At 38.5% G+C, this 13,117-nt stretch overlaps 1 protein-coding gene across 1 annotated transcript in view; it reads left to right on the top strand.

Moving 5' to 3' along the window:
* The window catches only part of GK5 (glycerol kinase 5), a 74,193-nt gene that overhangs the window by 8,630 nt on the left and 52,446 nt on the right, over window positions 1–13,117 (top strand). The window contains exons 2-4 of the mRNA XM_054480207.1: window positions 1,325–1,418; window positions 3,425–3,500; window positions 11,913–12,006. Of these exons, the coding sequence (XP_054336182.1) occupies window positions 1,325–1,418; window positions 3,425–3,500; window positions 11,913–12,006 (264 nt within the window). The remainder of the gene's footprint in view (window positions 1–1,324; window positions 1,419–3,424; window positions 3,501–11,912; window positions 12,007–13,117) is intronic.

The raw sequence follows: 13,117 nt of genomic DNA, 5'->3' as shown, positions 1-13,117 counted from the left end.
TGAATATTATGTTAAAAGACCCTGGGGTTTTTATAAATCCTATGAGGATTTTTGTTTTTCTTTTAGCAGGTATTTATTGCATTTGGGTTCAGGCTACAAATTCAGTCTTACGACTGCAGTTTCAATTCAGATTTGTTTTCAAAATCTTGGCAGTACTATTTGGATCTGCCCTGTGTGTGTGCAACCTAGTAGTCAGTCTGGGACCTGGGCAGTGGTCTATCCTTTAGTTCTGTTCTTAATATCTTTGGTATAGTGTTTAGGATTACATCCATACAAGTGCAGCTTTGGGGTGAGCCTAAGAGTTCATACACAACTTTCTGTGGTATCTTTTCCAAGTTCCTCCCTCTCGGACGGTTCTGGTACTTTTTGATTCCCTGAACCTCCCCTTGTGGTCCCTGGCCAAAAAGCTGGGGCTTTTATTACTCCACTCGGCTGGGTATGTCTGGGGTTAGGCAGCGGAAACACACAGAAAAAAAAGCCATAGGGGTTAACCACACCCTCTTGGGATCACCGCTCATCTGATTGGAGAGGAAGTTTTACCTTCCTCAGGATTTTAGGTACTTGTTGAGATGCCCCGATACCATCATTAACTGCTGCTGCCACTGCTACAGGATTTTGTGGGTACAAAAGTATGGAGACAAGGGAAAAAAGAAAAATGGGAGATCTGCCCCATTTCCTCTGAGTGTTAGCAGTTCCCTTTCTCATTCTTTGAGCCAAAACAGTAGAGCTTTTCCTGGCGCTTCCTCTGTGCCCTAGTTCCCAGTTCTGGTTTTCAGGATGTCTTGAGTCTAAGCCAGGGGATTTCAGAAGAAAAATGGGAAACTCACCACCAGTTCCGTGGTACCTGAATTCTTATCTACGTCCCCAGTCCACCTGCTGCCATATACTTTTTAAGAGTCCACAATAGCTGCTCCATGCATTCTGTCCAGGTGTTAGATTTGTATTTAGCGGAAGAGACAGGGTGGAGTGTGCTTACTCTATCATGGTCTGAACTGGAATTCACTTTTTTTAAAATTTATTTTTAATTTTTTAAAAGGCTTTTTTTCTTATTTTAAAAACACACCTTCTTGTAGAAAACTTAGAAAATAAAAGTAGAGATAAACAAAGCTAAAGTCTTCTGTGAACTCATGAGTTACTGCTATTTTGGTGTTGGCGTGTAGTCCTTTTTTATTTCATAAATGCGTTTTTTTTCAATTTTAACAACAAAAATTAATTAGATAATAAAATCATGTTAATTATTTTAACCAGTAATTTTGAGACCGAAAGACCCATACTATTGACTTGATCTAATGCTGTTTTTACTAAATCTTCTTTTCCTCAATAGGTAGAAAATCTTTATCCTCAAATTGGCTGGGTAGAAATTGATCCTGATGTTCTTTGGATTCAATTTGTTGCCGTAATAAAAGAAGCAGTCAAAGGTAATTGGATTTATAAAAATAACAATAATCTTTATGGTATTTTTTTTTTTGTAATCAGAGTTTTCCTCAGGCTTCTGTAGTTGTGGTTTTCCTAAGTTATACGTATATATAGTATTTTATTGGGATTACAGTTTCCCAGTATTTTTCAACAGAAATTTGTAATTCACAGTGAGCTCCTTTGTCAGGGAAAGGTAACATCTGCTGTGTCCTCTGGTTTGTCTCTTTTCAGCTGTAATATAAATGCTCACCATTTCCTCATTCCAGGTTATAGCTAGTGCTGTTTTGATTTCCTGTTTGGCACAAAATACCAGAGGATTATAAACAGAAGTTACAGTGTATAGTTTCTACTCTCATGAGTTTACAACTGAGTTATTTCTCTTGTAAAATAAGTTTTTATTTGTTTTTTTCTGGCCACTTAACATAAAGTGCTCTCCTGGCCAAAGCTATGGTCTAAGTCTTAGTTCTTTAAGAATGTTAGAAACATTCTTAAACATTGACAACATCTCAAAACATTGAAATGGCAACCTTGCTTGAGAACATGGCAAAGATTACTTGCAAATGTAAATTCTAAAAGACCTTTTACTTCATTTTTCTGGCTGAATTGCTTCTTCTCATCTTTTTGGTTTGAAATATTTCAGTCTATACAAAAGTTGCAAGAATAGTACAGTAAACTCTTGTATATCTTTCTCGTAGATTCAAACGTATTTTGTAATGTTTACCATTTTCTGCAAACTGTTTTTTTCTTTCTGAACCATAGGAAAGGAGTATTTTCTCCTATAACCACAATGCAATTATAACACTCAGGAAGTATAACATTAACACAGCACTGTTTTCTAATGCTCTGTCTTCAGTATTCGCTCTTGTCTTAGTGAAAACCAAAAACAAAAAACTTCTTTTTTCAATCTAGAACCCAGCCAAAGAGGAGGCATTGCATTTAGCTGTCAGTCGGCTTAGGCTCCTTTTATCTAGAGTACATTCTTATGACATTGGCAGTTTTCAAAAGTACAAGCCAGTTTAGTAGAGTGTCCCTCATTTCGAGGTTTTCTGATTGTTTCCTCCCAGTTAGATTCAGGTTGAATAACTTTGGAATACTATATGGGGGTTGATGTGTTTTCCTCAATGCTCAAATTGAAGTTGTCCCAGATTTTCCCGGTGGGATAAATAGATTTTTAAAGAATATCACAAAAAATACTCGAGTTGCTATATTTTAAGAAATTCGGACCAAAAAGTCAATATTTTTATTTGCATCCTGGCATCAGTTTGTGTTGAAAATAAGGTCTCAGCTTCAATAATTATACTGCTTTCCTTGAGAGTTTTCCTTTATTGTCATTAACCAGCTTCTATTACGATTGATTATTGCTTAAATTAAGATCCAATCTTATTATTACCAAGAAAAAATAAATCTGACATACTTTGAATAGTATTTGTTTTTTTCCCAACACCTAAAACAAAAAAAGCTACTTTGTTATTCAGAAACAACCTTTAAGGCCGGGCACAGTGGCTCACACCTGTAATCCCAGCACTTTGGGAGGCCAAGGTGGGCGGATCACCTGAGGTCAGGAGTTCGAGACCAGGCTGGCCAACATGGTAAAACCCTGTCTCTACTAAAAATACAAAAAATTAGCCAGGCAGGGTGGTGCACACTTATAATCCCAGCTGTTTGGGAGGCTAAGGCAGGAGAATTGCTTGAACCCGGGAGGCAGAGGTTGCAGTGAGCCAAGATTGCGCCACTGCACTCCAGCATGGGCAACAGAGTGACACTTTGTCTCAAAACAAAAAACACAAAAACGAAAAACAAGAAACAACCTTTGTTTTCTTCAAGTAAAAAAAAATGCTGCAGAATCATCTTAGTAATGCTTTATTTATTAATTCCAGTTGTTTTGTTAGAATGCTAAACCCAGGTATTTTTGTTAAAGATTATATTGGATTTTTTTTTCCATATTGTAATATTATAAAGAAAAATATCACAGCTTTAAAACATGTGTTTTATCCATCTTTACTTTTAGCTGCAGGAATACAGATGAATCAAATTGTTGGTCTTGGCATTTCAACACAGAGAGCAACTTTTATTACGTGGAACAAGTAAGTACATTTTGTGATAAGCACCCTACTGCTGGGTTCATGCCACAGTGAGTACATGGTTATGAACTCTCTTTGGGGAGTTTTAACTTAGTGAATTGAGAATAGTTTTGTTTGGTTAAGAGGGATGAAATGTGCCTGCTTTCTGGCTTGTATGCTCACTGCATGTCATTTGGGCTTGACTTATATAATATAATACCACAAAAAGACTTAACTGTCATCAAAATTATCCATTTCTTTCTTTCGGGTAAGTTAGCTTTTCAAACAAGCATGGATCAAAGATCTAAAAAATTATACCTAAAAAGAGTCAGAGGAAACTCACAAATTTCAGAAACACAGTACTGTGCTATGGTTTATATTTTCAGTCTACTCTAAATTTAAGATTTGTCTATAGCATATGAGGCATATATACGCTAAACACAGTTATAATATCGTAATAGCTACTATATAGTAAACATACATCTGTGACAGTCCCAAGTTCCATTATCCTTACAACAAACCTATAATTTAGGCATCATATCTATTTTTACAGAGAAATAAGTTGTTCAAGGTTGCTCAGTGAGCAAATAGAGCCAAGATTCTAAATTGTCTTTTTGACTCAGAAGCATATGTTCTTTATATTATCCCCATATTGCCTTCAACATGTTTCTTTCTTTTTCTTTTTCTTTTTTCCTGAGACAGGGTCTTACTCTGTTACCCAGGCTGGAGTGTAGTGGCATGATTACAGCTCACTGCAGCCTCAACTTCCCAGGCTCAGGTAATCCTCCCGCCTTAGCCTCCTGAGTAGCTGGGACTACAAGTGCACTCCACTATGCCTGGCTAATTTTTTTGTATTTTTTGTAGAGATGGGGTTTCACCATATTGCTAAGCTGGTCTCGAATTCCTTGGCTTAAGCAATTCTTCCACCTCGGCCACCTCCCCCAGCTAGCATGTATTTCTCTGTCTCTTGGTTTAAACACACACCCACATTCTCTCCCCGCAAATCCCCCCGCCCACGTACCCACACACACCACTGTAAAATATGTCTTTGTTAAAGCATTGGGCTCCAAAGGACATCTTGAGCTTGGGCAGTGGGAAAGAAAAGTGAGCAGAGGGGGAAAAGATGAATCTGAAAAATATAATTAGGGTGAATTCACAAGGACTTGGCTTCCAATTCAGTATTAGGCAAGAAGAAGAAATTTGAATTTACCAGTACTGCTGGCCTTGATGTTTGGGCTGTATGATAGAAATCATAGAGAATGTAAGGAGGAATGGGCTGGGTAGTAGTGAGAGTAGGTAGAAGAAAAAATGATAAAATGTTTGGTTTTGGACATGTGAATGTGTAAATATCTCAGAGGTGACTAGAACGTTGGTTTAATTTGGACTGAGGCATAGCACATCTCTGTCAGGTTCTTTTTATTTTCATTTTTGGGGGATGAGGTCTTCACTTTGCTACCCAGGCTGGAGTGCAGTGGCACGATCATAGCTCACTGCAGCCTCAAACTCCTGGGCTCAAGGGATCCTCCCACATCAGCCTCCCAAGTAGCTAGGACTATAGGTGTGTACCACACTATGGCTGGCTAATTTTTAAAATTTTTATAGAGATGGAGTCTCACCGTGTTGCCTAGGCTGGTCTTGAACTCTGAGCCTCAAGTGATCTGCCTGCCTTGGCGTCCCAAATCGCTGGGATTACAGGCGTGAGCCACCATGCTCGGCCCAGTACTCTTTTTTTTCAGGGCATGACGCATCTCAGATTGATGCCTACATCTGCAGTTCCTCTGTGCTTACTCCACTCCCCAGCACTGGCCTTGGTTATGGCAAATCTTAAATAAATCTTAAATAGTAGTATATTGTCAGATGAAGGGATGAATGAATTAAACTTACCTGTACAGATAAGGTATCTAATCTTAGTGACACTGTTGACATTTTGAGCTGAATAATTCGTTGTCATGGGGACTGTCCTGTGGTGTTACGGCTGTTTAGCAGCATCCCTGGCCTCTGCCCACTAGATGTCAGTAGCACCCCAGCCCACCTCACCACCATTTGTACCAACCACAAATGTCTCAAAACATTGCTAAATGTCCCCTGGGGACATCCCCAATTTGGAACCATTGGTGTAGATGAAGTCTCAAAAAATAGGTGTGTTCTCTGGTAGAGATTATGTGGAGAAAAGAAAAGCAAGCTAAGGATTTGGACTGTGTGTCCCCCCTTCCACCAAATTTAAAGTGAGTCAGGGAAGAAAAAGCCAGCAAAGCAGGACCGACGCTAATCTGGGAAGTGGATGGATGAAAGTGGAGGGAGGAGTATTCTCAGGGAAAGAACTGATTGGATGTGTCACATTCACTTGGCCATTGGCCCCAGTGATTGCTTTCATCAGGACCTGGCTACCATATCACTCATGACAGTAAGGTCAGAATATTAGGGAGCAGAGTTTTTGTCTGATGCTAGGACTATACATCACCGTTAGAAGGAATAGAAGAGTTAGATTTCAAGACAGTTCACTTTCCTTACTGGTGGTGGTGGTGTTGTAGAGGGATAAGACTTCTTCCTAAAGCAATTCGTTGTGAGTTTTTTATCTTGGCTGTCCTTTTTTCTTTTTTGAAATGTTTGTATTCTTTCATGAGTTTTGGGAACATTCTTGTAGAAACTGAAATAGTGGATATTTTTTGAAAAAAGACTGAAAGGCTTTGTGCTTCTTTTACATTAAAATAATGGAGTGGAGCCTATTCTGCTCATTGGGCCCCAGGGAGCCAATGTGGTGTATGATGCTGACAGATTCCTCAAGAGCCCTAGCAAACAGCCAGGACACAACACAGATGGGCACAGCACAGGGCCAGCCAGAAGCACTTCTTGTTCATTTGTGAGAGAAAAGGAGAGACAGACTAGACCCTGTGGAAAAACCTATTGTTTGTTCCAGTCCTGGCCAGCAGCTCCTCCTCCCAGCTTGTTGTTTTTTTCCTCCTGCATCTATGGTGCATTTCTGTCCTCATGGCCATAGAAACATTATTTTCCTCACAGTTGCTGTCAGGAGGTCTAAAACTTTGAACTTTCATTTTGTTTTTCTCCCTGTCTCTCCCCCATCCTCCTGTTACGGACCAGGAAACTTACTAACTTTTTTCAGTCTTTGAGCTTTCTTCATGTTCTTCAGGTTAAGCTTTTTTTCCAATATATTCAAAAAGTGGTGTGTTTAGCCTGCTTTCTAAAATAACCCTAACTGATATCACTTCCATTTTGGTTCTTTTAAATTCCTTTTGTTCTAAAAAAAAAAATCACGAGCTGTTTTGTTTCTTTAGTCACTGTCTCTTGGGAGATTTCTGCCAGCTAACTTCAGATCAGGGTGTGTGCCAATTAGCAACACAAACTGTGAGTCACGGGAGCCGGGATTCACTCATAACTGTTTGAGGGCTCACAGGGAGTAATGCACTTTGCTGGGGGCTGCACTGCGTATACAGATGAATAAGAATACCAGCCCTAATTTACAATCTCATTATATAGGTACACAAATTACTCTATATTCCCATTGCACAAAATAGATTTTTATTGTAGTATTTGATACTTACATTAATGAGTCTTACCAACTACTTATGACTTAAAATATATTAAGAGCCACAGAATGGTGTAAAGTGTTAGAAGGGTTTAAGACAATTAATTTACAATATTACCATTTACACTTTTCCTTCATTTTTCCTTTTTTTGTTGATAGAGATAAAATAAACCCAAGTCAGTGCTGAGTGAATATTGGAATATATGCTATTACTTGAAAAATCAGTATTCTAGATTGTCTTGTTCTATGTTATAAATTAATGATGCCACTTTCATCTTGTGATTTTGTCTCTCCCCCTCATTGCTTTTCAGCCACACTAGCCATTCAGTTCCTCTAAGACATGCTTCATCTTGCTCTAGGACCTTTGAACATATAGCACATTTTGTTGGGAATGTTCATACTTCTGATTCCTTCTTGTCCTTCAGAGCTGAGATCCATTGTCATTTCTCAAGCCTTCCCTGACCACCACACGGGGGCCATCTGTTAAAATACTCTCATGGCACCTATATTTATCCTTTTTTTTTTTTTTTTTTGAGGCGGAGTCTCGCTCTTTCGCCCAGGCTGGAGTGCAGTGGCACTATCTCGGCTCACTGCAAGCTCCGCCTCCTGGATTCATGCCATTCTCCTGCCTCAGCCTCCCGAGGAGCTGGGACTACAGGCGCCTGCCACCGCGCTCGGCTAATTTTTTGTATTTTTAGTAGAGACGGGGTTTCACCATGTTAGCCAGGATGGTCTCGATCTCCTGACCTCGTGATCCGCCTGCCTCGGCCTCCCAAAGTGCTGGGATTACAGTTGTGAGCCACCGTGCCCGGCCTCTGTTTATCCTTTATAGGGCGTATTCTGGCTGTAAGTGAGCAACTGAGTAATTGATTATTTGTTTAAATTCCCTGGTAGAAAGTACAGTCATCAGGGCAAAAGTGCTGTGTGTCTCTGTTCATAGCTGTGTACCCAACTCCTGGTACAAATTGCCTTATAAATTTTTGCTGAAACCAGGGATTGAACATCAGATTTAAGTGTGTAAGTATGTGCTGTTGTAGAATGGCTCTGAAGAATTATATATCAACAGATTTTATCTTTATCAAACACAATCTGATCTTTGACAAAGGTGCTAAGACCAGCCAGCAGAACAAGAATAGTTTTTTCAACAGATGGTGCTGGGAAAACTGAACATTCACATGCAAAAGAATTAAACTGGACCCTTACCTAATACCGTATACAAAAATGAATCCCAAAATGCATCAAAGACCTAAATTTAAAAGCTTAAACTATAAACTAAAAACTCTTAGAAGAAAACAGGAGAAAATCATCATGACTTTGGATTTGGCAGCGATTCCTTAAATGACATCAAAAACAGTTAACAAAATAAAAAATAGATAAATTGGACTTTATATATCAGAGGACATTTATTTTTTCATTTGTTTATGATGACTAATTTTTCAATTTTCTTAACTATTGGAACTCTCCAAAGTAGAAAAATTACCCTAAATTTAATTATAAACAATAAGCTATGTTAAAATTAATTTGACATAATGTGCAATTTGCATTTTAAAAATGTCTGAAAAAATTTAGTCATTGATATCTAATATGCAGGTAGGCTTCAGAAAACCACCTGCAGCATGTAACAGGGAAGGTGTGCATCTTGGTAGGTTTGGTTTGTAATTTCATCCAAGATTGAGGACTAAAACAATAGAAAATCACTCCTCTGATTTGTACTCATGATAATGGTGACCATTTGGATCTCTAAAGGGAAAAGAAGTAACATGCTCATGATCTAGGTAAATGTTGCGATTTCCATTAATAAAGGTGAAAAATGGGACCCTATCAACAGAGTGAATATTGCGGGATCTGGCCAGCAGCCCACAATGCAACAGGGCTCTCTCTTTGTTCCTAGGCAGATCAGCAGGTAGAGAAATAATAGACACACATAAGATAGTGAAAGCTGGGTCCAGGGGGGTCACCGCCTTCTGGTCCCGTGGTGCTAACAATGCACTGGATATACCAGCATTTATTATTAAGTTTAGTGAGGGCAGGGGTAGGTTAGTGAGAGATTTAGGGTCATTTGATTATGAGATGAGATGGTCACATGGGGATGAAGTAATTCTTTAACATAACATTTGTATGTAGAAGTACAGTACATTTGTATGTAGAGGTTCAGTATACAGAGATAAGAATTTACAATATAGTGTGTGCATCAGTAATTTCTAACAGAGCCTTAAAACAGAAACACAATCTTTCCATAACCTATGATTAGCAAGATATTGATCAGTAGTAACAATTGCAACAAAAGCTGGTTACAGATAATCCGTGGAAACAGGACGTGAAGCTAGACAACCAGTTAGACCAGAAATTCTCAGAAGGGAGTATGTCTTAACCCTAAAGAGGCCTAGAAGAGCCGTGGCAAGATGAGGGCGTTTATAGCCCTATCTTATCCATATGGACAGGCACCCCCCCATGCGTCCGTTTATAGGCTCTCCACAAGGGTCGCATTCCATTCCCAGAGCTATGAACATCTGCTTTTCTGGGATAGGAATCTTGGTGATGTGAAACCTCCCTGACTGCACGTCCATTCATAGGCTCTCTGCAGGGGGAAGCACATCACGCACTGTTGGCTCATTCTGGCAGTCCAACCTGGCATTGTCTTTACACAATCCTGCATGCAATTTTGTATTTACAATAATCAGGAGCATTTCATCTTTTATTCTGTAGCCATAGTTTCAGGGGGTCTCCCTACATCTCCCCCTTTTCTCTGATTTATATGAACCATAGCAATCATAGCTTGGTGCTGATCATGATTGAATTGAAGAATATTTTTTCCAATTTTACACGTGAACAATAAACCAATAGCACAAATTATACACAGAACAAAATTTACGATAGTGGATCTTCCCAAAGATTTTACCCATTGAATGGAGTTGAAATTAGATAATCCCTCAGAGATACCATCTAAAACAACTCATGGAATGGGAGAAAATATTTGCAAATTGTAACCTCGAAGCATGTAACATATTAATCCCTAATCCCTAGTAAGGGATTAATATCTAGAACATGTAAAGAATTCCTACAATTCAACAGCAAGAAAACAGCAACACAGTTCATAAATGGACAAAGGACTTGAGTAATATACAGATGGTCAATAAGCACACACAAAGATGCCCAATGTCATTAGTAATTAGGGAACTGCAAATTAAAACCATAATGAGATACCACTTCACACCCACTAGAATGGTGATAATTTTGAAAAAAGGAAGATAACAAGTGTTGGTGAGGATTTGGAAAAATTGGAACCCTCATAGATTGCTGGTAGAAATGTAAAATGATGCAACGACTGTGGAAAACAGTTTGTCAGTTCCTCAAAAAGTTAAACATAGAATTACTATATGACCCAGCAGTTCCACTTCTAGGTGTATACCTAAAAAAATTGAAAACAAAGACTCAAACAGATACTTCACACCGATATTAAAGCAGCAGTAATCATGATAGCCAAAGGGTGCAAATAACCCAAGTGTGTACCAACAGATGAATTGATAAACAGTATGTAGTATATAAATACAGTGAAATATTGTTCAGCCATAAAACGGAATAAATTTCTGATACATGTTACAACATGGATCAATCTAGAAAACTAAGTTATATTATACTAAGTGAAATAAGCCAAATATAAAAGAACAAATATTGTATAATTCTACTTATATATGATATACCTGGAATAGGCAAATGTATAGACACTGAAAATAAAATAGGGGCTATAAGGGATAGGGTGAAGAAGGAATGGGGAATGATTTCCTAATTGTTACAGAGCTTCTGTTTGGGGTGATGAGAGTTTTAGAAACAGTGGTGATGGTTGCACAACGTTGTGAATGTACTTACTGCCACTGAATTGTACACGTAAAATAGGTAAAATGGTAAACCTCATATTATGTATATTTTGCCACAATTTTTTTTTTAGGTTAAGTATTAGAGAGTGCAATGGCAAGCTGTTAAAGTAATAGACCATGAGATCTGGGAAAGTAACCAAAGTTAGGAGTGGTTGGTCGGAAGAAAAGGGAATGTCTGAGGGATTAAAGTTTGCAGTGAGTTGGAAGTCTAGGTATTTAAGAAGTAAGATTGAAAAAACTGAAAACTTTTCTTCCTATGTGCTGACAAATATTGGAGCATTAGACTTTGAGTGGTAGACCATGTAAAGGTGAGGATATGACCGTGGGTGTGGAATGCTTAAGTAGAGTAGAGAATGAATCTTAGCAATTGAACATGGTTCAAGTCACACAGGAGGAGGCCTGGAGTTGGGTAGAAAGCAAGCTTGACTTGGATGTTGATTAGTAGATGCCAGTGGTTGATTTGCAGGAGCCTCAAAGGAAAAAGGATTTTTTTTTTTTTACTTCTGTATTTCTTAGCTCTGTACTTTTATTGTAGTATTGACCCAAGGTTTGTTGAATTTCTATTTATTGGAGAGATTTTGGTAAGCATGTTAGGTTGCAAATGGCTAAACCAATCCTAAAGTTAACAGATGTAGAACTAGGCTCAGGCAATATTTCAGCTCTTCTGTAGGTCAGAAAGTTTTTATTGGATTATGTGTACCAGGATAAGTGCAATAAAGGGGAAAAGCATTGGCTTTTAAAAAATCTGCTTTTAAAGTGTGTAGAGCAGGTCTTCAAAGGCCTTTTCCTTAGTTAGTTTTGGTTTTGGAAGTATATACATTTCATATTATATGTCACATAATTGTTGTGCAGTGTGTTCAACTTATAAAATCAAGAAGAAATCATTCAGAAAGCCACATCTAAGTAAATTATACTTTGCAATTACAGTGTGGCCTCTAATTTTGTTCTCTTATGGCACATCTTTAACATAGTCTCTGATTTATGCTAGGTCTCAAAATACTGTTTTATTCTTTCTAGGAAAACAGGAAATCATTTTCACAACTTTATAAGTTGGCAAGACTTAAGAGCTGTTGAACTTGTAAAATCTTGGAATAATTCTCTTCTTATGAAGGTAATCTTTTTCTTGTGTGATTTGGATATTATTGGTTTTTTTTTTCTGTAAATGTCCCTTAATTGTAGACTTAATTGTATTATTTCCTACCTATTTTGTTTTAGGACATTAAGAAGGCATATGCACACACTCCCCATTCCAGTGAAGTTTAATAATAGTCAATCAAAGGCGTATGTGGTAGACTTCAGTACTTGTACCTCAGGAAGTTCTAAGGAGGTTTGTGGTGGACCAGAGTTTCACATGTTAGTGAGAATTTGTGTTTCTGTCCTTGAGAAATGGAAAAGATACAGACTAGATGAATGAAATGCCCAAATTTCATCTTTTATAAAAGCTCAGGATGGATATTGAGATTTTATAGATAACTAGCAGACTGTTACAAGCTCTTATCATTACAGGCGTGATGGCTTGCACCTGTAATGTCAACACTTTGGAAGGCTGAGGCAGGGGGATTGCTTAAGGCCAGAAGTTCAAGACCAGCTTGGGCAACATGGTAAGACCTCATCTCTACAAATAATGCAAAATTAGCTGAACATGGTGGTGTGGACCTGTAGTCCCTGCTACTTGGTAGGCTGAGGTGAGAGGATTGTTTGAGCCCAGGAGTTTGAGGCAGCAGTGATTGCCACTGCACTCCAGGGCACTCTATCTGGGTGACACAGTGGGATCCTGTCTCAAAGCCAACAATACCAAATTATGCCTGATACATAGTAGGCATCAGTAAATGACAATGATGATGGTGACAGTGACAATAGCAACATCATGAAATCAGCTGTTCTTCTGTTATTTGTCTCAAATTGCCCTCACTCCTGAGTGTGAGATTCCCGAGTCAAAGGGTAAAACAGTTTTCCAGCTCCTTGAGTGGTGTCAGACCTACAGTATTTTATGTCATAATCAATATTCCATATTAATTATTTTATTTTATTTTATTTTTATTATTTTTGAGATGGAGTCTTGCTCTGTCGCCCAAGCTGGAGTGCAGTGGCGCGATCTCAGCTCACTCACTGCAACCTCTGCCTCCTGGGTTCACCTGATTCTCCTGCCTCAGCCTCCCAAGTAGCTGGGACTACAAGCATATGCCACCATGCCCAGCTAATTTTTTCTATTTTTAATAGAG

This window comes from Pongo pygmaeus, chromosome 2 (genome assembly GCF_028885625.2).
Source record: "Pongo pygmaeus isolate AG05252 chromosome 2, NHGRI_mPonPyg2-v2.0_pri, whole genome shotgun sequence".
NCBI classification, from domain to species: domain Eukaryota; kingdom Metazoa; phylum Chordata; class Mammalia; order Primates; family Hominidae; genus Pongo; species Pongo pygmaeus.
Note: the sequence above shows the minus strand (reverse complement) of the source record. Positions and strands in the feature narration are given on the sequence as shown.